Source organism: Canis lupus, chromosome 13 (genome assembly GCF_048164855.1).
Source record: "Canis lupus baileyi chromosome 13, mCanLup2.hap1, whole genome shotgun sequence".
Classification (NCBI taxonomy): domain Eukaryota; kingdom Metazoa; phylum Chordata; class Mammalia; order Carnivora; family Canidae; genus Canis; species Canis lupus.
The window spans coordinates 27,944,244-27,971,962 of NC_132850.1; the positions used below are offsets into that span (position 1 = coordinate 27,944,244).

A 27,719-nucleotide genomic window follows, 5' to 3' on the forward strand; every position below is an offset into this window, starting at 1 on the left:
AGAATCTTTCATTCCATTTATGTAAAACCAATGGTAATGATAATCAGTAAATAGATCATTGGAATATAACTGTCCAGGCCTGTAGTAGCTCTTATTTTAGCAAATTCTCTGACATACAGGGCATGCTACAAGCTTTTAAGTAGGACAATTTCCAAATGATTAGAACTACAGAGTTGTTTTTCTAAGTGTAACCCAGAACATCTCTGATTTATTTTATTTTATATATATACATTTTAAAGATTTATTTGAGAGACAAAGAGGAGAAAGCATATGTGGGCATATGCACAAGACAGGGGAAGAGGGGGGCAGCAGGAAAGGGAGAGGGGAAGTGGACTTCTGCTGAGCCTAGAGCCTGATAAGGGGCTTAGTTTCAGACCATGACCTGATAGCCAAGAGTCAAATGCTTAACCCTAACCACCTAAGCCACCCAGGCACCGCCCCCCCCCCCACATCTCTGATTTTATCACAACTCACAACTCTGTTGTAGTCTATTTTCTTCCCAATGCAGTGGTTCTTAATTCTTTAAGGTACATAAGAAAGGCTCTATTTTAAAAATGAAAATTCCCCAGAACCCACCAACAGAGGTCTTTGGGATAACTGAATCTACTACTCAGTCATAAAAGGAAGGAAAGAAGGAAGGAAGGAAGGAAAGAAGGAAGGAAGGAAGGAAGGAAGGAAGGAAGGAAGGAAGGAAGGAAGGAGGAAGGAAGGAAGGAAGGAGGAAGGAAGGAAGGAAAGAAAGAAGGAAGGAAGGAAGGAAGGAAGGAAGGAAGGAAGGAAGGAAGGAAGGAAGGAAGGAAGGAAGGGAAAGAAAGAGAAAGAAAAGAAAAGAAAAGAAAAGAAAAGAAAAGAAAAGAAAAGAAGAAAAGAAAAGAAAAGAAAAGAAAAGAAAAGAAAAGAAAAGGAAAGAAAAGAAAAGAAAAGAAAAGAGAAAGAAAAGAAAAGAAAAGAAAAGAAAAGAAAAGAAAAGAAAAGAAAGAAAAAGACATCTTGCCAGTGGCAAGGAGTGGATGGAACTAGAGGGTATTAAAAAAAAAAAAAAAAAAGGAACTAGAGGATATTATGCTAAGCAAAATAAGCCAGTCAAAGAAAGACAATTATATGATCTCACTCATATGTGGAATTTAAGAAACAAAATAAAGGAGCATGCAGAAGGGAGGGAAAAATAAGACAAGATCAGAGAGGGAGACAAGCCATAAGAGACTCTTAATCATAGGAAACAAACTGAGGGTCACTAGAGGGGAGGGGGGTAGGGGATGGTGTAACTGGGTGATGGACATTAAAGAGGGCATGTGCTGGAATGACCTTTGGGTGTTGTATAAGATTGATGACTCACTGGACTCTACCTTGAAACTAATAATACGCTATATGTTAAGCAATTGAACTTAAATTTTAAAAAGAAGCAATAATTGGGGAAAAAAAAAGGAAAAAAATGAAGACTCCTTCGAGATCCCATGACCCTTTCAGGGGGCTTATGGGGTCAAAATCATGCATGCATCAAAGATGGGTTCAAAATTAGGGATAAACCAATGGACTGTAAGATAACGGAGTGCAAAATATTCATCAGTATGGTTTCAGGTACCACATTGCAATTAACCTTTAATAAACTACTACTTGTTAAGTTTTGGTGTAGTGGCACAAAAGACTATCTTCAATGATCTGAAAGGGGTACTAAAATTCTCTTCCAGCCCCCAAAATAATACTCTTCCATTTTCCAACACCATATCTGTATGAGGTCAAATTTTCTTTATATGCTTTGATCAAAATAATATATTGCAATAAATTAAAGTAAAATTTAAAAAAATTAAAAAGCATCCCAGGTACTACTGATAACAGTAGTTCAAGGACATTCTTTTCAGAGACACTGCCTCGCAGCGTTAAAGACACACATAGAAGGATCTAGCCTTGAATTTCCATCCCTGTGGATTTAGAGAGTAACTAAGATAAAAAATAGAGACATGAGACGCTGTGGCTCTCATGATAACAGCATGAGTATTTTCTTCCTTTTGTTGACACCTCCTCAATTAGACAAAATGAGCCCTGAAAGATAGCTCTTCAAGGTCTTAAGTGTCACTTCATCTGCACTATCACTGTAGGTCCAAGATCCTGTTGAAAAGTTGTTTAGGTCCAACAGCTTACTGTTTTGTTTAACCAGAAATGACTGTACAATAGAAATAAACAAATAAGCCTTACCTAACTCTTAAGATGTCCAATTTACAATAATAAAATCTGATTTATCTAATTTTCCTTCTAAGATATAACTATTCAAAGACCAAAGCCTGCTATTAGCATACCTCATTCCTTCTCTGGTCAGGTCCACTCTGGACACCAAGATATCAGACAGAAATTGGTTTTGTACCCCAAAAAATTAGAACTGTTGGATATTATCTGGGGCTAATTTCATCTTTATTAAAGCCTTATGTTTGCTTTTCTATATTTTAGAAGATATGATCTAAAGAAAGAAGATCATTAATAAGATTAGAGCATCTCTTTTAGGATGTATGAACACCTTTACAGTTTTAACTTTTAATGCCCTTTATTATCACATTTCAAAAAAATATCATCTTTATTTCATATCTGTCATTTTATAGCTATAAATAAGTTATTTTGACATTACAGTCATGTCTTGAAGAAAAGTTGACTGGATACTTTGAGGGATATTTAGAATGCAAAGTAGCTTCATTAGTAAAGTAAAAATAATTTAATTGGATAGAATATGGATAGTTAATCTCTCTGTTATATTTTAATTATTACCAGCTTCATTTTCAGAGATTAACCTTTCCTTGCTTTGATGATAGCCTCAGTCAAAAATTTTATGTTATATTTAATATTGTACCTATGTAATTACCTCTGGTTACTTCATCACCCCTGTGATGAATAGCTATTATCTTAATTAGCATTTTGCTTTTGAACCACATCTTAAAATGAATCAAAACAGAAAAACAAATATATGCTACTTATTTAACCTTTTGTGGTAAGTGTGGCTTTTTATGATATGAGAAATATTGGTAGCTTCAAGCCTAAAAAAAGCCTTAAGAAAGTTTAAAATACATAGGCCTAAATTTTCATTTGATCTTAGTCAAATGAGTGATGAACCCAAGTTTTCTTAACTAGCTTACATTCTTAAACATTGTAAAACATCTGAAAATTATCTTGAAGAACAAAATCTATTTGTGTTCCCTTTCCTTACTTAAATACCTATAAGAAAAAAAGGTATTATTTTTCAGAGAGTAAAGGGAGGTGAGGGTGAGAAATTAATCATGTGTCCCCAATAAATGAAAAACTGTGGGATTCTTCTTTTCTTTCTGTGTTTTAATTGAAGGAGATGTATTTATACCTCTCGTGGTTATCTTTTATTAAACCTAAGACTATTAAGATCATAACTATAGGTAGCAATGTGTTATGACTTTATTGACCATTGGCATTTGTCCCTTAATAGACCCCACTTCCTTTATTTATATATAAATTATACATAAATATATAAAATATAAATTATATGTATTTATGTAAATATATAAAATTATACTTTACAACTGTGTTTGTATAAATGGAGATATTGACTCTGACTATATCATGTAGGTAGAAGAAATAACTGACTGGGGTTTTCCTTCTTAAACTTTTGCATTTTAGTAATCTTATCTTGCCATCCTTCATTTAGTTTTTAGGAACTGTGTTTGTTTTGTTTTGTTTTGTTTTTTAATTTAAAAACTTCATTTTTTAAAAGATTTTATTTATTCATGAGAGACACAGAGAGAGAAAGAGAGGCAGAGGGAGAAACTCAATCCCAGGTCTCCAGGATCAGGCCCTGGGCTGAAGGTGGTGCTAAACTGCTGAGCCACCTGGCCTGCCCTAAAAACTTCATTTTTTAGAGAGGGTTATGTTAGCAAAATTAAGCAGAAAATATAGAGAATACCACCTACACACTGTCCCCACATATGGACAACCTTCCCCACTATCAACATCCTGCACCAAATTAGTATACTTATTATGATTGATGAACCTACATCAACACATCACCTGAAGTCTATACTTTACTTTAGGGTTTACTCTTGGTATTGTGTATTCTATGGGTTTTGACAAATGTATAATGACATGTATCCATTATGTAGTAGTTTTATATAAAATAGCTTCACTGCCCTAAACATGCTGTGTGCTTTGCCTGTTCATCCTATCCTCCACCTTAATACTTGGCAAACATAGATCTTTTTACTGTCTTCATAGTTTTCCTTTTTTCAAGAACTTCATGTAGTTGGAATCATACAGTATGTAGCCCTATCAGATTGGGTTTTGTTTGTTTTTGTTTTTGCTTAGTAATATGCATTTAAGATTTGTCCATGTCTATTCATGGCTTAATAGTTCATTTCTTTAGTGCTAAATAATTTTCCTTTGTATGGATATAACACAGTTTACTTATCCTTTACCTACTGAAGACATTTTGGTTGTTTCTGGGTTTTGGCAATTGCAAATAAACCTGCTGTTAACATCTGTGTGGAGATTTTGGTGCAGACATCATTTTTAATTCATTTGGATAAATCCAAGGAGCACATTGCTGGATTAGAGTAAAAGTATGCTTACTTTTGCAACATACCAACCTGCCTTCCAAAGTAGCTACACTGATTCTGCATTTCCACCAGCAATGAATGAGAGTTTCCTTTTCTTCACAAGAGTTTCTGTTTCTTTAAGAGAGTTTTTGTTTCTTCACATCTTCACCAGCATTTGAAATTGTCTGCTTTTTGGATTGGACATTCTAATATATGTATAACAGTATCTTATTATTGTATCTTACTGTTTATTTATTTGTTTAGTATCTTGTTATTTTAATTTACAATACTCTAATGACAAATAATGTTGAACATCTTTCATATGCTTACTTGCCATCTGTATATCTTCTTTGGTGAGGTGTCAGCCCATTTTTTAATTAGTATGTTTATTTTCTTATTGTTGAGTCTTAAGATTTCTTTTTATATTTTTATAAGAACCCTTGATCAGATATTTTTCCCAGTTTATGGCTTGTCTTCACCTTCTCTTGACATTTCACAGAGCAGAAGTTTTTAAATTTAATGAAATCCAGCTTATCAGTTATTTCTTTCAAGAGTTGTGTCTTAGGTGTAATATCTAAAAAATCATCATTATATCCAGTGTCATCTAGATTTTCTCCTGTGTTATCTTCTAGGAGTATTATAATTCTGCATTTTATATTTAGGTCTGTGACTCATTTTGAGTTAAATTTTGTGAAGTTTGTGTCTAGATTCACATTTTTGCTTGTAGATATCTATCTAATTGTTTAATATCATTTACCTGTGCTCCATTGTATTGCCTTTGCTTCTTTGTCAAAGATTAGTTTATTCTATTTATGGTGATCTACTTCTGGGCTCTCTCTTCTGTTCCACTGATCTATTTGTGTGTTCTTTTGCCAGTACCATACTGTCTTGATTACTGGAGGTTCACAGTAAATCTTGAAGTCAAAAGTGTTAGTCTTCTAATTTTGTTCTTTTTCAATATGGAATTGGTTATTCTTGGATTTTTCCATCTTTTTATAAACTTTAAGGTCAGTCTGTTGACATACACAAAATACCTTGATGGTATTTTTAGTAGGATTGCATGCATTTAATCTATAGATTAGGTTGAGAAGAATTGATTTCTTGACAATACTGAATTTCTTATCTCTGAAGATATCTTCATTGGAGACCTCTCTATTTATTTATTTCTTTGATATCTTTTAGCAGTTTGTACTTTTCCTTATAGGAAATGTTAGTTTTTAACTAAGGGTTTTTATTCATTTAAGAAGTCCATTTTACTCCTGTGACCATTAGTGGCCTTGTAAAAGAATCCCAGAGTACCCCTATGAAAGGTTGAGAAGTACTTATTAAATGGCTAGGTTTGGTGGACAGCTCTTGCTGTCTGGCTTGGTTTTTCACAGCATTAGACTTTTAAATTGATACAGACTTTTGCTCATACCTCAAAAATTTTATTATTATAATCTTTAGCAAGATTCAGAAACAAATATAAGTTTATATTTTTCAGATCCTGATAAACAGGGTGATCTCTTACTGGTCTTGTTTTGGCTCTATTCTTAAGTATGTTTTATCAAGAGAAACGATCAATTGACCTCTATTTCTGAAATAAACAGCTAATTTTAGTAATATAATTATATTATCATCTTTTTAAAAGGATGTATCTGATGTTATTCTTTATATAGTGTAGCTTTTTATTTACTCCCACCTCAAGTTTCCAGCTTCTTAAATTTCCCACTTGTGTTATAGAGGAAAACCGTTAAGTGTTTGTCAAGTCTCTAAAACCTAATTTTGTATATGACATGATACCATAAATTTTTTAACAAATTTAATGATATTTTCTCTACAAAATCAATAATGGCATTTTCTGAGATATACTCTGCACTTATATTGTTTAAGTAAAAAGTATATGGTTATTTTAGATATAAACTCTCCTTTTCAAGATTATTAAGTTTTTTCCTGCTTTCAATAGGCAATCTCTCCTGCAAATGTTACCAGCTCTAAGAATCCTCAATGGTGAAATACTAAACCCTTATTCAGAATGGCACACTGAAGAATACTATCAACCTGAATTAGCACGTTTTGTGGTATTTTGTCAGTCTCAGATTCAAGAATTCAACTCACTAACTGAAAGCTATATTACTGGGAGAGGGTAAGACTGTTCTCTTCCCCTTGTCATAATTTAGAGAATTAACGCAAATTATGTAATCATTAAGAAATACTCTGATTAATGAAATGTTACTTTTTTGGAGTAGGATTATGTGTTTCAGGGATATTCTTCCTTAAAAAACATAATTTAAGATATAACTTAAATGCTAAAATATTAGATAAAATAAATGAAATCATGAGGATAGCTTCAAGACAATAATCTATTCAGTAAGTCATTCAATTAATCACTCAAATTTATTTGACAGTTATTGTCGGCAAGACACACAAATAAGCTAAGTATTACACTTTATATACTCAATTCACAGATTAATATAAGAGAAAATGAAACAAACAGTTACAATGGAATAAGGCAAGTTTTATAATACATATGACCTTTATTCTGTATTAAGTTTTATTGTACATGTGTTATATTTATATATTAAATTTAGGAGACCACAGTAGAGAAAAGCAGTCAACACATATACATATTCAGAAGAACAGATGCTAAGTTATAAAAGAAAGAGAACTTCCCATTCCCCATCCCAAATTCAGAGTGTGTTAGTATGAATGAATTATAATCAATCTTTCTAAAACTGTATTTTCTAATTTGCATTGCTCCAGAAAACACAAATGAAAAAGGAAAACGATTTCATTTTTCACTTATGATGATTTTCCATTTTGACTGAATTATAACTGTAATATGTAAAATTCCTAAAGTTAATCATTAAATTATAATCATAAATTATTGTTCTTTGCATATTCATACATGCACATCTATATAAGATTTGTTTTCTATTTAAATGTTTTTGAATATAGTCTATTCAGATTAAAAACAAATCTCAGAACTTTAAAAATAATTCCAATTGTTATAGATAATTAATGTTTACTTTTAAGAAATACTAAGGTTATTTATACTCATCTTTGTGAAAAACTAAACTTGTATCTCTTTGCATATGTGTGATAATATACAATTTTTGTATATAAAGGTGACCCTGATATCCCTCATATTGAAATGTAGATTTCTCAATTTCTCTGTATAATCTCTTCTTTTTGCAGCTTGTTTCATTTTGGCATTGATAATGGAAAATAGACTATATTTTATATTAATAATAAATGGTGTTGAATTTAACACCAATCATAAACACTTAAAATTCCAATATTGAACTGAACCTTTTCTGCCATTAGTAGTCACCAAAATGAATGAAATATAAAATATCAAAAATATATTGGAGGAGCCTAGGCTAATGGCTAATAATACCTTTGTGAACACAGCACTGTTTATCTCTATATTTTAGGAAATATAGCTTTCATTTTGTATGGTATGGTTGAAGGCTTTATATTTATTTACATCCTGCATGTTTCAGGAAAAAAAATAAGACATTGTGGCTATATATTAAATACAATCAGAAAATACACATTTGAAGTAAATAAATTCTTAAAAAATAAAACAAATAGGGGAAGATAAATAAAATGTAGCCAAGAAAAAGGTTCATACAGATACAAAGTCCTTTACATTTGCTATTGAGATCCTCAAATCTGGCAAACAGAAAGTTTGATTAATTACATAAGCCATAACCTCAATAAGAGAGAAATTCGACGTTGTTCAAGAGAATCACCATTTATGCCTTAAAGCATTTGAATTCTCTTTGCAATGGATTCTTTTTCCAGAGAAAAAGGGGAATGCAAACTTTCCCATAATATAAGTTCTTTGTTTAAAAGTCCAATACAAATATTTTGCATGGCAAGAGTCAATGTAGAAAGTACTTTTAACTTTGTTTCATAAATAACTTCTCCAAATTTAGGCAGCCATGATTTCTCATGTTTATGGTAGTAAAAGCATGGATTTTTCTCATTCAATTGTACCAAAAATACCTAGAATAAAAATGGTTCTAAAACTTCCAGACATTTTGTCTGGATTGATGGATCTAAATTAGCTAAACAAATATTTTCAAATTTTGTTAGAAATGAGATAAACTTCTATATAAACAACAAGAAATAAAATTTTTAATAAATGTTGTAGAAAGGCTTAATTTTCATGCCAACCATACAAGGGAAATTTCCAAAACTTTTACAAATTTTAACTTTTGCTGATTTAATTCTTATTATTAAACGTCTTCATTATTTGTTTAGGAATTTTGTCACACTGGATGCTGCAGAAAATCTCTGCCAGTATTTTAAGAAATTAATGACACTTAGTAATGAATATCGATATTCACATGAACATGGGAATGTAAGTATCACCCAAAGAGAAGAATCAGAAGCCCAGCAAAATCATTTGGCCCTTACAAATAATGATAGCATATTGCAAAATAGAGTTCTCCACTCTTGTGCAGACATATATAAACTGGGCTTACCAGATACTTCTGAGAAATGGATGAACTCTGATTCCAGTCATTCCACATTAACCAACTCCTTACATGAAGATACAGAAGGACGAAATCAGGAAGAAATAGTAGACCAACAGAAAGAAGACAGCAAATCAAACAGTATCCCCATAAAAAGAATACCATTCATGGAAACAATAATGACAAGTTCTCTGCTGAGGAATTGCCAAAATATTGAACATCATAAAAAAGTGTAAGATTTATAGATCATTTTTATACAGTTGTATATACTTTATTTTTTATGGATAGTCTCAGTCAATGTTACCAAGTGATAATTTGGTAAAATATTTATATCACTATTGTTTTTTAAAGTAATTCCCTGAATTATGTTTTTATGATGTGTACAAATTATTAATTATAGTACAGATTAATTTTATTGAATTTTGGTAGGCTCTGATTTAATTGACTAATGTTTAATTGAAAATAAGTACATGTAAAATTATTTTTTCTTCAAATCTTTAAACAATTAAAGTGAATTTTTAAGAAGAAATAAAACACCTTGCTATTCTAAAAATAATATAGAGAAAATGCTGAATAATCAGGTAATTTATTTTTTAAAACATACCTTTTCATGTGCCATTTATTTTTTTATTGATTTAGAAACTATTTAATAAGCATCTATGCAAAAATTTGAATGTATGTTCTATAATTTTCTTTGGTATAACAATCTATAAAATATGGCAATATTCTTAAGATTAACCACATAAACCCCTTCTAACTATTAAGTACTTTTATTTATTCTTTCAACTTTTATTTAAATTCCAGTTAGTTAACATACAGCATAATATTAGTTTCAGGTGTAGGATTTAGTGATTCATCACTTATGTACAACACCCAGTGCTCATCACAACAAGTACCCTCTTTTTATGGTTCACCCAACTATGAAATATTTTTAAAAAACATATGGTAGGTGCCTGGGTAGCTCAGTCAGTTGAGCATCCTACTCTTGATTTTGCTTCAGGTCGTGATCTTGGGGTCCTGGGATCTAGCCTTGCATCAGGCTCCCTGCTCAGTAAGGAGACTACTGGAGGATTCTCTCTCTCTCTCTCTCTCTCTCTCTCTCTCTCTCTCTCTGTTTCTCTCCATGCTCACATGCTCTCTTTCTCAAATAAAATAAATAAATCTTAAAAAAAATTAAAAAGCTAATGGCTTTAATTTTTTATTCAACAATCAAAGATTACTTTCTACTTTGGCTTGTTAATTTTTTTCTTTTTTTTTTTTTTTTACTTTTATCCTCAGTGTCAAGCCAACAAAATTAAAAATGGTGAAATTCAGCTTCTCCTGTAATAACAGGTGCTGAATAGGGCAGAATGCAGAGTATCACAATAGCTATTCTTATTTTTCCTGGTCTTTATTCTTTTAGAAGTTGTCAGTGTGAATGGCGACTTCTTTTCCAAAAGCTATGTTAAAAAGTTTGATATGCTGACACTAATATGTATTCCCTAATGAAAAAAAAATTAAATTTTATTGAAAGTGGCTCTAACACTTCCTAATTTATATTTCATCAATTTATTTAATCAATCGCTTTTGCTCTGTAGGGAAGGAAAAAAATAGCTTTTATTTCTACCCTTCTAAATTCTCAGCTGAAATCCCTGTAACAAAAGTTAGATTAAAAAAGAAAAGCTTAGGGATCCCTGGGTGGCGCAGCGGTTTGGCGCCTGCCTTTGGCCCGGGGCGCGATCCTGGAGACCCGGGATCGAATCCCACGTCGGGCTCCCGGTGCATGGAGCCTGCTTCTCCCTCTGCCTGTGTCTCTGTGCCTCTCTCTCTCTCTCTGTGACTATCATAAATAAATTTAAAAAAAAAATAAAAAAATAAAAAAAAAAACAGGGAAAACCCTTCACTTTAAATTTCTAAAAAAAGAAAAGAAAAGAAAAGAAAAGCTTAGAAATGTATTTAATATAAATTTTACATGACATGGGAGTCTTCATAAAGAAATAAAGACCTAAAGAAATAGTTAAACCTAAGCATTTTTATATTAGGTTTCATGAAAAGTAGAAGGTCATGGAAAATATGATCAGGGGAAAGAGTATGAGCTAAGCATAGTAACCTAGGAAATTTATCAAGGCCTGTTTTTCAGAGTCTTCTTGTCATCCCTTCATCTTCAGATAAGAATAGTTCTTTTCTTGGGATATAGGGAAGATACCTTTCACAGGAGGGTCTTATGGCTTGTTTCTGGGGGCGGTCAAAAAGTCCTTCCTGGACATGACATTTCTCAAATTCCTGCAGCTTAAAATATTCAGTGTGCCAACGTGGCACATTTCAGAGTGGCATATTCTGAACCCCATCAACTCCAATACTCCACACACTGCCTATTGCAATTTCATATAAACAACATTTAGAACTTCTTATCCATGATCAGTAGAATAACTAAGTGATGATAAAATGAAGAATGAAGCACTGAAAATACAGACAAACCAAAGACCGAAAGAAAAACAGGAAAAGAAAATGTACCCACTTGCTGAGCCTTACCATTCAGCGATTTTGGAAGATTCACTGTCAGTTGTATAGGTGTTCCATAAACATGATTTACACGTGTTCTTATTCTTAGCATTATGATTTTTGCTAAAAACCAAAAAAGTTGATGGTGATGATGATGATGATGATGATAATAGTTATAACAGGAGATGTTCTTCTTAACATGGAGAACACCCTACATTCAGGAAGCCCAGAAGTCCTCTTCTTTACCTGCTTTCACTTCATTCAATGTAAAAGAGCAGTCCTCATGTTAGTGTAACTGAGGAAAATATCCCTCATCTACCTTTTCTTGTTGTCATATCCCTTAGGAGATTTTGATGATAGTGGGCTGAGGAATTCATTCATTCAATGACTGGTTGAGAAGAAATGTGCAGGTTACAGTCAGTGAAACTTGTATGCATTTATAGAGAGATATAAGATGCTGTCCCTGAGTTTTCTTATGAGTTTTCTTACAAGCCTTTCACTTTTTACCAATTTTCATATTATTTATCACCCAAAATACCTATTAGAGTACTTTAAAATTTCCTAACTTGTTTCTGTTCAGAAGATGAAGGAATAAACTGATGATTGGACAACCGAATGCAAATTAAACCCATAGCAAAATTTACACTATGAGGAGGAAATAATTTGTTGGAATGTGATTATTTTTTCTAAGCATTTGGAGTTCAAGTAGCTTATCAATGATAGTTTATCAAGTACTTTAGGCCAGAAGCATTATCCATTAGCTGTAACTTTCTATTCATAGCAAAATAGATTGAAGACTTCTATAGGCTTTGAGCATTACGATGATGATAGCAATAGTCATGACAATAAAGGAAAATAACAATAAAAATGTTTACATCAGTCCTTTCTAATTTCCAATAAGTATATTGCTATGAGAAAAAAAAATTATGGCCATGTCTGGCAGAGTTTATCACTCAATGCTACTTTGCCTTAAACTTACTAGTATGAGGAAAGAGAAAATTTCATTTTAATTCCCAACAATTATAAAATTATTGAAAACTGTTTTAAAAAATACAGGGGAAGGAGTATATGCAAGAACCACTTCTTTATATGCCTTTTTAATTTTTTTATTTATTTTTATTTTTTATTTAAATTCAATTTGCCAACATTATATGCCTTTTAAACTGTACTCTGGAATCTGAAGAGAAATTAAGACAGAATAATTAGCATTTTGACTATATTCTGTACCTTGATAATATTCCTTAAATAATCTATCTGGAGAAAGGAAAATATAATCCAATTAGGAAGAATTAAGAGATTAAGCATATCGATAACCTACTCACTATCAGCATACATTGCTATTCAAATTTTGCTACTGTTGCTGGGCAGCCTAAGGGAATATGGAGAAAATGCAGCATTGGTTGATTCAGCGCCTGAAATTGGCAAATAGATACAGGCTGGGAAGAAATTAGACTTCACTACTGGGCTTGTAAGTGTATGACTTAAGTATTTGTTATGATGAGAGACACCTAACTCTGGGAAATGAACAAGGGGTTGTGGAAGGGGAGGTGGGCAGGGGGCTTGGGGTGACTGGTGACGGGCACTGAGGGGGGCACTTGACGGGATGAGCACTGGGTGATATGCTATATGTTGGCAAATTGAACTCCAATAAAAAAATAAGTATTTGTTATGGGCAGGGAGGGAAGTGGACCTGATGGGTCCTTTCTCTTACAGTGAAGGGAGGGGGGCTCCCTCTTCTCCCAAGTCTAGTGTCTCCACTGTGAACAGGATCACATCCTCCCTTGCCAACTCAGCATCGGCTCCTCTACTTGCCCCCTTTTATCAACATCATCACTTACCCCCTTTCTACTTGATCAACGTACTCCGTTATCATACAAAATCTTGATATTATTTCCTTCCTTAAAAGAAACAAGCAAAACCCCCCCTTGTCCTCACGTCCCTCTCTAAGTTACTGGCCGATTTCTGTCCTTCAGATCTGAAGGTTTTCCACACTATTTTTACCTATGTGCCTATAGTTAAGTAAAAGACATTCTTACTATTAATTAATACTTTATGCACTTCATGTTTACAAAACTAGTTTATGAGGACCTCTCATCTACAACTGTGTTTTTATGGGTACCAAACATGTTTTCTTTTCTTAATAGAATGGCGGCTATAGTAATCCAGTCATACTGGCGTGGTTACATCGTGCGCAGACCTATTCATTTCTCTACAAGACTGCATACTGCTGCTGCAGTGGGACCCCTGGCGTCCCAGCCAAATTTTAACGTCATCAAGAATAAAACTATTTTAAAGAAAGAAAAAAGAGAAAATACTGTGACTATCCAAGAACAGAGGAAAAAGGCTGCTATTCTTATTCAGGTTAGTTGTAATCTTGTGGTGAAATAGTCCTGAGAGATGTATTTGTCATCTTTCACTGGGTTATTCTGTATAACAGACAACCCCCAAGTCTTAGTGATTTACAACTGCTGGATTTATTTCTTACTCAGGTGATATGTAGGCCGCAGGTTGCCTATATGAGTGTCTACAATTTGGAAATATTGTTCTCATGACCAAGGGCCAGACTGACCCACACAATCATATTTAAAGCTTCTGCTCAGATATGTCATTTCCCACATTTGCTAACATTTGATTAGCCATAGTAACTTTCATTTGGTCTAATCCACAGGTCTTTTTAGAAGCATGTTTAAAAATCTAAAATAATTGTTAAAGTCGTTCAAATACACATTCAGATTAAACATTCAGAAAGTAGATAGTGAATAGACTTGATTCAGCCTCACCAAGATCAGATTTTGAAATGAAGTTCAGTGTCACAATCATCTTTCTATTTATTTATTTGTCAAAAATTTTTTAGAACCTACTACTTGTCAAGCACTATTCTGGGCTCAGGACCTATAATTATAAACAAACCAAACCATACAAGTTCTCTGCCCTCCTGGAGTTTACATTCTGATGGAAGAGACAGAAGTAAACAAATATATAAATATAATATAAACTAAATAAACACATAAAATAAGGTCTGTAGAAATTCATGGTACTGTGCCTGAAATGGAAGATAGTAACCAAAAATTGTTTCCCTTTATTCATTCATTCAATAAATACTTATTGACACAAAAATCTTACTAGTTCATATTCTGTTGGAATGAAGGGTTAGTATATAAGTACATTAGATAGTGGTAAGTATTAAAAGGAGACGTGAAACAGGAAAAGCAGGATAGGAGTATCAAGGAAAAGTTTATCATTTCAGATATGATAGAGGTGGAAGACCAGGAAAGGTGACATTGCAGTGAGAGATTAAGCCATTGGGTATCTGGGGGAAGAACATTCCAGGCAGTAGAAGATCTGATTTAGGAGCAAACTGCAGTGTTCCAAGAGCAGCAAGAAGCCAGTATAACTGGACAGTGATGGAGGGCAGAAGGGTAACACTTACAAATCATAAGTCATGGTAAAGACTTTGGTTCTTGGGGATCCCTGGGTGGCTCAGCGGGTTGGCACCTGCCTTTGGCCCAAAGCGTGATCCTGGAGTCCCGGGATCGAGTCCCATGTCAGGCTCCCTGCATGGAGCCTGCTTCTCCCTCTGCCTGGGTCTCTGCCCCTCTCTCTCTCTCTGTGTGTGTGTGTATGTGTCTCTCATGAATGAATAAATAAAATCTTTAAAAAATGACTTTGGTTCTTACCCTGAATGATATAGAAAGATATTACAGGACTCTGAACAGTGGACTCACATGGTCAAGTTCATGTTGTATACTGTAAGAAGGCAGAAGTTGAAGCAGAAAAATCAGTTAGGAGCTATTATACTAATGCAGACAATGGGTGATGGTGGCAAGGATCAGAGTGTTGCAGTACAAGTGGTAAGAAAATCATATTCCAGAATATATGTTGGTTTATTTTGAGGTATACACCCTTTGAAGGTAGAGCTATAATATCAGTTCATGGGGGATGTGGGATAGGAGAGATAATGAGAAGTCAAGGATGCCTCCAAGGCATGGCCAGAAGCAACTGGAAGATTAGCCTTAAAATTAAGTTGCTGACTTTCCCTATTTTTTCAAATTTATCTTTGCTATGGTTCTAATGAATATATTCAGTATTTCAGCTGACTTACTTGTCTCAACTGTACTCCTAAAGGCAATACACAGGCAAAGATGTTATTAATGCCTGAATGGTGGTGGGAGTCGAGGTAGAGCAATGGATTCAAGGAAACTGAAAAGAAAAAACTCCAGTTACTATCTCAAAATATTGCTCTGCTACATGAGGAATAAATAGATCATGCAGACCAAACTCCCTCCTGTTATCAGTTGATGAGCAATATTTTTCCAGCATTAATGGTACATGGATATTAAACTTTTGCTTCATTCTCTTCAGTAAGGAGAAGTTCACTGCTTTGTGAAACAATCTAGTTCAGTGACTGACATCTCTGCTGAATGTTTTTGGTTGAGCTTCTGTGTATCTGTGACAAAAGTAAGCGTAATCCAGCCTTTCTCTGTTACTTAGAACAAGTCTCTTTTGTTGTACATCATGGTACTTAAAATCATCGAAGTCATTTCAGTTTTATTTTCTTGTCTGCTGAGTACAAGCACCGAGTTTCTTAAACTATTCATATTAAAATTTGAATTCTAGTACTGCCTAACCATCCTGGAGAGCAGAGCATGATATAGTAGAAAGAACCTGGGCTTTAGAAGGGGCAAAATGGAAATTTTACGATGGATGTTGTAGAGACTGCTCTCTGTTCACCAAACCTTACATTCTCCTCCTCTTCCAACCATACAGCCACTCTAGATATCCCACCTTCCCTTGCACTTTAGCATGGCCCTTTTCCTGAGTTCTAGCCAATACAATGTGAATGAAAGATACATGCACCACTTCCATGTCTGCCACGGACATTCCTTCATATTCTTTTCCCTTTCTGGTTGGCTGAAATGAAGACAGCTCCTGAGGCATTCTTGGAATGTAGGGTCAGCAAAGTCTGGGTACCTGAAACACTTTATGTTAAAGTGCTGCCTCATTGTCTTTGTCAGTTTCTCAGTGTTTGTTAGGTGATTAAGAAATAAGCTATTGTTTTTTGAGTTATTACACATCTTTGAATATTTTTGTTATAGTACTTAGCTTTCCCCAACTAATATAAAGGACATAGGATATACCTTGAGAGATAGATAGGGTCCATTGTAAATATGTAAGAGAATGGAATTCTAGGTAGGATAGTGGATATAAAAGAACCTAGAGGGATCCATAGGTGGCGCAGCGGTTTGGCACCTGCCTTTGGCCCAGTCCTGGAGACCCGGGATCGAATCCCATGTCGGGCTCCCGGTGCATGGAGCCTGCTTCTCCCTCTGCCTATGTCTCTGCCTCTCTCTCTCTCTCTCTGTGTGACTATCATAAATAAATAAATAAATAAATAATTAAAATATAAGCAGAATTGCCAACCCAGGAAATTAATTTGTGAGAAATGAATGATGAATTAATCGTAGATGGGGATTAGTTTACGGGGGAAAAGTTGAAACCTTGACAGAAAGAGATAAGCTTAGAAGAAGAATCCGAACATTTTATATGTTACCATTATTTCTCATATACTGGATAGAGATGGCTGGAACTTGAATCGCTGGCCCCATGGTAGATTTCAGGGGGGAAATATCTGTTTCACACCAGAAAGACACACACTGTGTATTGTATTTTAGAGCTTTGTAGAAGTCCTATCCCTGATGAATGGGGCTGGATCCATTGTGAACCACACCGAGCCAATCCTTGTCATTGAAGGCCTGAATTAAAGAGTTCTCTTTAGACCTTCTTTTCCCTAGTTCTGCACGTCACCTTGATATCTTCTATAACCAACCTACCTCTTTCCACTCATAACTAGATAATTTGAAACACATCCCAGATATCTTTCTTTTATAAATATCTCAGTCTGAATTTCTGTAAGACCTATTGTTTTAAGTATTACCAAACTAAAAATTGAAAATTATTTTTCATTATCACCAAATATCAAATCAATATTCAAATTTCTTTGCTGTTTTACAAATGTTCATTTACAGATTTTTCTTGATCAAAATATAAGTAAGGTCGTCATTCTGCCTTCAGTTTAAATGTTAAGTCTTTTAAATATATAGCAACCTCCTCTCTTTTTTCTTTGCAGTTTATTTACTAAGGAAACCAGGTCTTTTGTCCTGTAGTTTTCTACTTTCTGAATTTTGCCAGATGCATTCCCATTGTATCACTTACATATTTCTTGCTCCCTTATTTTCTGTAAGTTGATGGTAGGTTTTAAAATTTGATATGATTTGCATTTGACTTTTTATCAAGAATATTTCTTAAGTGGTGGTGTGTATTACAGTGAGGAAGTACATAATATCTAGTTGCCTCTCTTTTTGGAATATTAGTGACCACTGATAATCATTGCCTAGATCAATTCTTGTATTAATAGTTTGCAAAATATTGGTACTCTACAAATAATTTCTTCATTTATTAAATAAAATATGTCAGTAAGAGAAACGTTGTTTACTTGACTATTTAGTTACCTTGAGGTACAGTTTATCCTGGAAAGGCAGGTTAATTTTTTTATGACTTTTTTTTTTTTTACCAATTTTTAGATTAATGAGGTTTCTTAGCATCCTTCAGAGGTCACCATGATACGTTCTATAGTGATGTACACATAAACTTTAAAAATATATGATATATTTAATTCCATTGCAGTCTTATTCTTATTGGTGCTCAAATTGTCCCTTATTTGCCAAGATAGCTTCAGTTAGGCTTTTGTGACACAATTCAGTGTTTTTTAAAATTTCCCTTGCTTTTCAATGTGCTATGATGTTTTGGGTTCATTTTGTATACATTTTGCCCCAGGCCTGGACTCAGTCATTGCTCCAAAGATCTTTGATTCCTTTAGTGGGAATAATACTTAGAAACCAGTCTGGATTTTAGGTATGCATTAGGGGTATTAGGAGTATTGTTGTTACTGGCATGGTCATTGTTTTTATAAATTTTTCATTGTAGTGAGTTTACAAATACATATATTAAAGAAAAAATGTATCATAGGTTCATACTGATATTATAAAATTAAATTTAGGACTTCAGGATTTTTTTTTTAATTTTTATTTATTTATGATAGTTACACACAGAGAGAGAGAGAGAGAGGCGCAGAGACACAGGCAGAGGGAGAAGCAGGCTCCATGCACCGGGAGCCTGACGTGGGATTCGATCCCGGGTCTCCAGGATCGTGCCCTGGGCCAAAGGCAGGCGCTAAACCGCTGCGCCACCCAGGGATCCCTAGGACTTCAGGATTTTTACTTACTTGATTTTATATTTGTATTTCTTTTCTTCTATGGAAAGTTTTGGTTCCAACGAATGACATTAATATAATTGTTCTTTTTTTTTCTTCCCCTTTTCACTCCCCCTTCTGTGTGTATGCGTGTGTGTGTGTACATGTGCACATACATAGTGGAAATTAACAAAGATCATGCAAATGAGAAAACAACACAAGCTATGCTATTTATTCAGAGAGTACTGTAGCAAGGAAGTCAGCTACCATCACTTGCCTTTAGCATAGGCTCAATGGCAGGAAAGGGAATAGGAAATCTTTAGAGTGGAGAGATAGAGAGAGAGAGAGAGAGAGAGAGAGAGAGAGAAGTCTCCAGGTATGGTCTAACTGAAGGTTTTGGAATGGGGAAGATAGAAAGTGGGCAGCTAGAAGTAGAGCATATTCTGTGATTGGTTGGGAAGCATATTTGGTGATCTCTGGTTGGTCCTGAGTTAGAAGTAGGAACAAAAAAAGGGAGGCAGACAGTCATGGATTGACCAAGTCTTGATCATTTTTGGCTAATTGCTGCTGAGGTTGTGGTTTGGCTTTCTAAGTTGGTTGCTTATGAGGTTGTGGGTGACTTCTATTGTCATATATAGTCTGGCTATTGTCTATATATTCCACTTCTCAAGATATATGTTTTCTGTAATAGCAATACCAATATTATTGTTACTAACAATATGATTTATGAAAACATTTAAGTTATCTTTTGTAATTAAATTTGTCTTTTGAGTATATTTCACTAAGAATATAGTCAAACAAATCTATTTTAAAGTCACTTTAAATAACTTCTGTGTGTGCGTATGCCCATAGCATGAAAACATATTTTTTTATTTCTTCAGGAATTCCTTTTTATTTAATATTTGTTTGTTTTATAATTATCTTAAGCATTTGCATAGGTTTGCACAATTCCAAAGTAAAATCTAAGAAAAGTATATTCAGAGAAGTCTGGCCTCTGTTGCTGAATCTTCTATCCTATTTTCTGCCTCTATACTTAATAATTTTTAAATGTAATTTCATAAGTTATACTTTTACCTTTTAAATATTAACAGCCACATATATATTTAAATATATATAAGTTTATGTAATTTATATGTTTATTATATATTTATATACAGTCTTTCATAGATAAATGGTAGCATGCAATACATACTTATTTTTTTATACTTATTCTATCCTGGAGCTCACTCACTACCTCTTAGTCTCTAAAAGCTGCTGTGTTCTTGGAGTAATGGTTAGGAAAGCTTTCTCTACTCCAACATTACTGAGGAATCTGAATGATTTTAATTCTATTTTATGTACTTAGTTTATTTTAAAATGAAATTAGTTAATAGTTATGGGCCAGGATAGTACTTCTCTAATATGGCCATTTGTATACATTGAAATTTTCCTAAATGTGTTAGTTTATTTTATACATAATTATTTGAAAATTAGAAAAATTGGTTTTCCTTTGTATCTCTTTCTTTTAGTTTAGAACGGGTCCTGGTGGAATTGTCAGATAATTGATTGGTTGACCTACATGTGCAGTTGAGGGAGTTTTAAAGATTCTTTTCTGCTTACCACAAGAAAAGTCTCCTGAGATTCAGAACTTTAGACATATGCAGTTGTTTAATTTATCTTACAGTTTTAAGTGTCACATAAAGTTCAAAAAACAGATTATTGAGCCATTAAACTAAGGTCTTAGATGTTTTATCTTCCTAATGGGATAACACAGAGAATCTGGTTTGTAGTGTGATCTATAACCTTGTATAACATGCTTTAAATTTTTGTTTAGGCAGTTTGGAAGGGCTTTCTTTTGAGAAAGAAACTGACAACAGCTTTAGAGGCTATTAAGAATGAAGAATCTGAAGAAGAATATGAAGAAATAAACTTAGAGGATTTTACATTTGATGAAGTAAGTACCAACTACAAAATATAAATACTGGTCTTAAAATTTTTTTAGCATACTATTTTGGAGCTAAATCCATTTCTAAGATTTTTATCCTCTTAATGCTATGTTATAGATTTTTTTAAAACAACACTTGAAAAGGTATACTTCTAATTTCTTAATATCTTATCTACTCTATAGTGTGTATAGTGTGTAAACGTGGTCATGGAATATTTACAAGAGTTTCTGGGTGCTCTCTGACTAGATTTATATAATGTTTTATCAGTTATACTTCATTAAATATAACTCTGAGCCTATTTATGCTCTGCTTAACTTTATTTTATAGTTTTTTGTTGCCTAGAAAAATGAGACCACCCTCTTTAAATTGTTATTTAGGAATTCCATAGTAAGGTAGCACATTATACAGTCATCTATACCACTAGTTTTCTGTGGGTTCCATATGCCTCAACCAAATTGAGCACCGTTTTATTGTATAGAGCATTTGCCTTTCACATTCTGGTTTACCTCTCTTTGCTTTCTCCTCTTCAGGCAGTTACAAACACATAAACAGCATTCAGATGAAGATGTAGAACATATGAACACCCCCAGACTTCCTCATGCCTCTGTAGTAGTCATATCTCCATTGTTAGAGATTAGTTTCCCTCATATTTGAACTTCCTAAAAGTGGAATAATGTAGTATGTACTCTTCTTTCACTTAATAGTATGTCTGTGAGATTTATCTATGTTGTTGAATGTCATTGTATATACACCACTCTTTTGAAAATACCTTTTTATTCTATTATTTACAATATACCACCTTTTAAAAGTATATTCTACTATGGGAAGATATCTGTTGTTATTTCTAGTATTACCTATTATGCTTAAACACTATGAACATTCTTGTGCATGTCTTTTGACATGCATATTCACCTTCTTTTAGGAATAGGATTTCTGAGCCTTAACTTTTATCTAGGTTTAGTAGATAGTGCATAATGTTATTCTAAATTGATTATATCAGTCCTATCAGCAAAATATGAGGATTTCAGAGAAGCTTAATCTTCACCAGGACTTTGTATTTTCATGTCTTTTTCTTCCATTCCAGTAAGTTTGTAGTGGTATCTTATTGTTTTAATTTGCATTTCTGTCATAATTAATAATGTTGAATACCTTTTAGTGTGCCTCCTGGCCATTTAGTCAGTTTTATGACATGATCAAGTGTTTGCATATTTTTCCATTGAGTTGTGTATTTTTTTTTTCTTATTGACTTGTAGAAGTTCTTTATATATTCTGAATACCACTCTGTTTTCCCTTGAAAATATCCTGCTTAACCTCTGGAGTTTACCTTTCCACTGTCTTTCTCATTAATTTTAATGAACAGAATGTTTCTAACACAAATTAAAAACTTTTTAATTTTTGTGACCTGTAAGAAATCTTTGCTTACTCTTAGATTATTAAGATATTCTAGAAACTTTATTAACTTTCAGCATTTAAGTCCAGATGCATCTGGAATTAATTTTTGTGTATAGTATGAGGAAAGGGTCATGTTCCCTTGGATCAAATGAACATAGAATGAATGAATGAATTTTTAGACTATGAATTTTTTAAATCCATGAACATAGACTGTCCTACCATTTGTGTAAGCCATTTAAAATTTCTGTCCACAATGCTCTGTAGTTTTCTTTGTGGTGGTCTTGTACATTTTTGGTTAGATTTATTTCTAGGTAATTGATATTTTCTGATAATGTATTTATTTTTGTATATTGACCTCATATTCAGCCACTTTGTTGAAAGTTTATTAGTTTTAGTAGGCTATCTTTAAAGTCTTTTGTATTCTGTATATACAATCATGTCATCTGAGAATAATTAAAGTTAAAGGAAATCTTATTATAATGAAAGGGTCAATGATATAATGTCTTAACTATACAAAATATGTACGTCCTAATAATAGATTCAAAGTACAAGGCAAAATTTGACAGAACTAAAGCTCATTTTAAAAAACCCACAATCATAGTAGGAGATACTATTATTTTTCTGACAATAACTGATAGAATCCCTCCCCTCAAAATCACTAAGGACTAAGGAGATTTTTTAAAAAATATTTTATTTATTCATGAGAGACACAGAGAGAGAGAGAGAGAGAGGCAGACACAGGCAGAGGGAGAAGCAGGCTCCATGCAGGGAACCTGATGTGGGACTCGATCCCAGGTCCCCAGGATCAGGCCCTGGGCTGAAGGCAGCGCTAAACCACTGAGCCACCTGGGTTGCCCAATTTAAAAAAAAAAACAAAAAACAATAAATAAGCCTGAAGTAACTGAGACCTTAATAGCAACATACTTAACACTCCTTTCAAGTACACATGGAACATTTCCCCAAATAGATTATATGTTGAGACACACTTACAAGAAACAAAAAAATCAATTTCACATCAAACTCTTCCAGAAAACAAAAATAGGGGAAACACTTCACAATTAAATGTTCAAAGCCAGCATAACCTTGACATCAAAATCTAGTTTCCCTCTTTAACTAAATGCCTTAGTGGCCACTTCCTCCAGTATTTTCATAACTACAGCTTTCTTTTGATGGTAATTTTATAGTAGTATATATTTTTCTAACCATTCCCATTCAACATTTCTGTGTTTTATATTTAAAGTGTGACTCTTATAAGAGCATATAACTGGATTTTGTTTATTTTTATATTCTATTCTGACATTTTTCATTGACATATTCAGATTATTTTATTTTAATATATAAGTAGGTTTATAAATACCATCTTTGTCCTATGTGTTCTATAGTCCTTTTTTCATTTTTTATTACCTTCTCTTATATGAATCAGGTTTTTTGTTTGTTTTTCTCTTTCCCTCCTTCATTAGCTTGTTAGTTTGTGGTTATGTTTTTCTATATGCTTCATTTCTTCTTGGATTAACATGCTTCCATCTGGTTTTATTTTCCTTCCCCTGAAGGATTTTCTTTAGTAATTATTTAACTTCAGGTGAGTTGTTTTATTGGTTGAACTGTTCTCTTACTTTACATTTTGAAAGATATTTTCTCTAGGTATTGAATTCTAGGTAAAGTTTTGGTATTTAAAGATGCTATTTCATTAGCTTCTGACTTTCATGGACTCTGTTGAAAAGTCAGTAATAAGTTGTGTATTTTCCTTCTCTAAAGATATCCTCCCACTCCCATTCCCAAGACTACTTTTATTTTTTTTTTCCAAGACTACTTTTAAGGTTCATTTTCTCTGTTTTTCAGCATTGCTATGATTTTATTTGTATTTACTCTGCTTGTAGTAAAGAGGTCATATAGCTTCTTGAATCTGTGATTTATGTCTTTCATCAATCTTGGAAATTTCTTGACCAGTTATTTCACACATATAGTCTGTTTTATTATTTCTCTTCTTTGAGGTAAAATGGTTCCCAAAATATACATTTAGAATTTGTCACCATTTTATATGTGTCGCTTAGACTCTCTTTTGAATTATTCTTTTTTTGCTTCTCTGTTTTAATATGAATGTTTTCTACTGACCTATCTTGTAGTTTACTAATCATTTCTCTTGAGCTATATAATCATTTTAGCCTATATTTTGAATTCCTAATTTTAGTTATTGCATTTTTAGACCTAGAATATTTACTTGATTATTTATTGTAAATTCTGGTTATGCTGAAGTTTTCTATCATTTCCTATATTTTCAAGACTTTTTCAGTTAATTGCAACATATGGATCACTTGTAGGTTTATTTCTATTGACTGTATATCTCTTGCATTTTGAGGAAACCAATTCTCTTTTTTAGCATTTAACCTTTGATTAAGTTTCAGACATATATGGAAAAAATGTAAAGACCCTGAAAGATGTTTTCTTTTTCTAAAGAGAATTTAATTTTAATTTTGCAGGCAGATAGCGCATGGGCAGAGATTCTTTTGAGGCTTGTTTTCAAGCTTTAATAAAGCCCTAATAGGGCTGATGATATTTCTGGTTTCTCTTGGAGGTTAAGCTAATATAGTGTCTTAACAAAAAGTGGCGTGTTTACCAGGTCATCCTCACCTTGCTTTTCCCTCAATTCTAATACCTTTTGGCACTTTTATTTTGCAGCTTTTAAATTACAGTGTAATTTTAGTGTGATTTTTTAAATTTTAAATTATAAAGTAATTTAGTTGATTTAACTTAACAAGGTTTATTTTCTCTGTTACCTAATACTGGTTAGAAGCCAACATGTAAAAAAAAGAAAAATATCTTTAAATTTAAACATTACAAGTCCTCTTATGAGTCCCTAAATCTAGAGAAAATGAGAAAAGCTAATATAAAATTATCTAGAAAACCAACCACAACAGTCAAATTTGGATTTGTTTTTGTCTCAGACCCAAGTAAAATTCAGTAAGTTAGCAGGAATAATTTTTGAGAAGGAGGCAAATGTGTCAAGCTGGGCAACTTTTAGCTCTGGAGTTCATGTTTGATCCCTACCTCAAATCTCAAATTAACTTCAAGAGTATAACATATTCCAGTACATTGTTGGAAAATAAACAAGTGCTATCTAAATTATAGACAAAGGAAAAGACTAAAGTTACATTTTGTTTGATAGAAAGAGGTACATATGGCATATAACAGCAATCTCCAAAACTATGAGCCACCATGCTTTTGCATTGGGGATGGAGGAGAGGGTTTATTTATTTATTTATTTTTATTTATTTCTAAGATTTTATTTATTTATTTGACAGAGAGAGCACAAACCAGGGGAGAGGCAGAGGGAAAGGAAGAGAAAATCTCAAGCAGACTCCCTGATGAGCACAGAGCCTGATATGGGGTTGATCCCAGGACCCTGATATCATGACTTGAGCCAAAGTCAGATGCTTAATTGACTGAGCCACCTAGGTGCCCGGGAGAAGAAGATTTAGAAAGTGAGATTTGAGATTCATAACATGCCAAGATTCCAAACTCTAAGGATTCTAAGATGCTCCAAAAGTTATCAGGAAGTATTAGAAAGAACTATACTGGGGATAGTAAGAGGCAACTTGGGCAGAAGAGGAGGGAAGTGTTGGGGTGGGGAGGGGATAGTGAATGGAGGAGGAACAACATCAAGTCATGACTTGTAGCATTTCTAGGACTTGTTCAATTCTAACTGACTTGTGTCTTAGGACAAGTCTGATCCTAGTTTCATGCATCAAATAAAATCAGATAGATGGCCTGAAAAATTTTGCATATATACACCCAAATAAACACGAATGTTATTTGTAGCCCTTCTTCCTGATAGCCTTATATTCTAGACTCTCAAAGTTAGATTGTAGAATAATGATTTCTTCTCTGATCAAAAGCCAAATACGTATATATCTGATCAAATGTTATATTGTGAACACAAAGTTACAGATTTATAAGTTCAAGTTCATTTTTAATATGTAAGTAAATTTGTAGTAGTCTTCTAATAAGCAGAAAGCTTTCCAGATCCTCAGTTGTAAGTTAAAGAATATCTGAACAGAAGGTTTTCTTAAGCAATAACTATAATTTGTATAAATGTCCAGTGGTAAGCATGATATATTAATATACATTTTTAAAACAGTAGTATATTTATAATCTTGGCCAATTCCTCCTGACATTTTGAGATTTTTTCCAACATTCAAAGTACTGCCAAATATACTTGATATTAATAAGCTTGAACTCACATAAATCAGTAGTCTTAGTAACATTTTTTGGTTGTGATTGTATAATTACTAAAAGTATCTTTAGCATTTTATACTAAGCCTTCTCTATGTTTCTAGAAATTTCTGAGATAGTGGTTAAATAATTGTTCTGGAATCTTATGAAAGTCTGTGACCTTGCATTAAAAAAACTATTTTCAAAGTTTTCTGCATTTCTAGATGTCAATTTAAAGACTAAATTTTTCCCAGACTTGGTATAACTTCTTTGAGAAAGAGACTTCATTAACATGTATATGATATGGCAAAGAAATCACTCTTTCTGAGTCTTTGTCCTTCTGTAGAAAGAAAATAGCTGGAGTTCTAGAGAATATAAAATAGGAGGTGGTTGGCAGGTGTTTAAAAGAAAAAATTAAAAAATTAAAAATTAAAAAAAGAAAAAAATGTGTGCATGTCTGTATCTCTTGTATGTGTGTTTATACAACAGTGTATAAATAACTCTCCTTGTCTACCAATACTGACCCTTTCCATAATCAGTCCTCAAGTGGCACATTATTCTTTAAATTTTCTTCCAATTTTTTTTATTGTAGCAAGATACACATAAAATTTACCATCTTAATTTTTAAGTGTACATTCAATGGTATTAAATACATTCATAAAGTTGTGTTAACCATCACCACCATGTAATCTATATCCAGAACTTTCTTCATCCTGTAAAAACTGAAACTATATAGTTATTAAACAATAACTCCTCAATCCCACTGGAGTTATAACACTCCAGTTTGAATTTATACCCTCTAACTTGAATAGTATCCCAAAACTTGCTCTTTTACAGCTCCATCTCTATCTCTTTCAGTTGTTGATATCACAAAATTACCTCTTTATAAACATAAACCAATAATTCCTTTAAATGCATTAGTATCTTAAATTATGTAGGAAATTAAATATGGAGTTATAAGCCAAAGTTACAATAATACTAGCTTTTTTTTTAATTTTTATTTATTTATGATAGTCACACAGAGAGAGAGAGAGAGAGGCAGAGACACAGGCAGAGGGAGAAGCAGGCTCCATGCACCGGGAGCCCGACGTGGGATTCGATCCCGGATCTCCAGGATCGCGCCCTGGGCCAAAGGCAGGCGCCGAACCGCTGCGCCACCCAGGGATCCCAATAATACTAGCTTTTAAACTAATAATTATTTTTATGTATTAGTCTCCTTAAATCATGTAGGAGACAAAAAGTAGAGTTACAAACTGCCATTACAATAATACTAGCTTTTAGAATTTCCCGTGTATTTATCTTTACTGAGATCTTTGGTTTTTTTCATGACTTCAAACTGCTATCTAGTCTCTTCATTTCAACCTGCAGGACTCCCTTTAACATTTCTTTCAGGGCAGATCTAGAGGTAATAAACTCTCTCAGCTTTTGTTGATCTGAGACTGTTTTAATTTTTCTC

General features: G+C 33.2%; 1 protein-coding gene across 25 annotated transcripts in view; it reads left to right on the plus strand.

Moving 5' to 3' along the window:
• Nucleotides 1-27,719, plus strand: part of LRRIQ1 (leucine rich repeats and IQ motif containing 1) — a 214,957-nt gene that overhangs the window by 67,212 nt on the left and 120,026 nt on the right. For 22 of the 25 annotated variants that reach the window (XR_012005746.1, XR_012005745.1, XR_012005747.1 and 19 more), the window contains 4 exons: nucleotides 6,487-6,666; nucleotides 8,793-9,239; nucleotides 13,633-13,849; nucleotides 20,551-20,670. Coding sequence is in view for 19 of the 25 variants with exons in the window: in XM_072772945.1 (XP_072629046.1) it covers nucleotides 6,487-6,666; nucleotides 8,793-9,239; nucleotides 13,633-13,849; nucleotides 20,551-20,670 (964 nt within the window). In the remaining 6 variants the exon portion in view is untranslated. Of the gene's footprint in view, nucleotides 1-6,486; nucleotides 6,667-8,792; nucleotides 9,240-13,632; nucleotides 13,850-20,550; nucleotides 20,671-25,353; nucleotides 26,962-27,719 lie in introns of those variants that run through there. The other 3 variants (XR_012005750.1, XM_072772964.1, XR_012005749.1) reach the window with 3 other exon arrangements.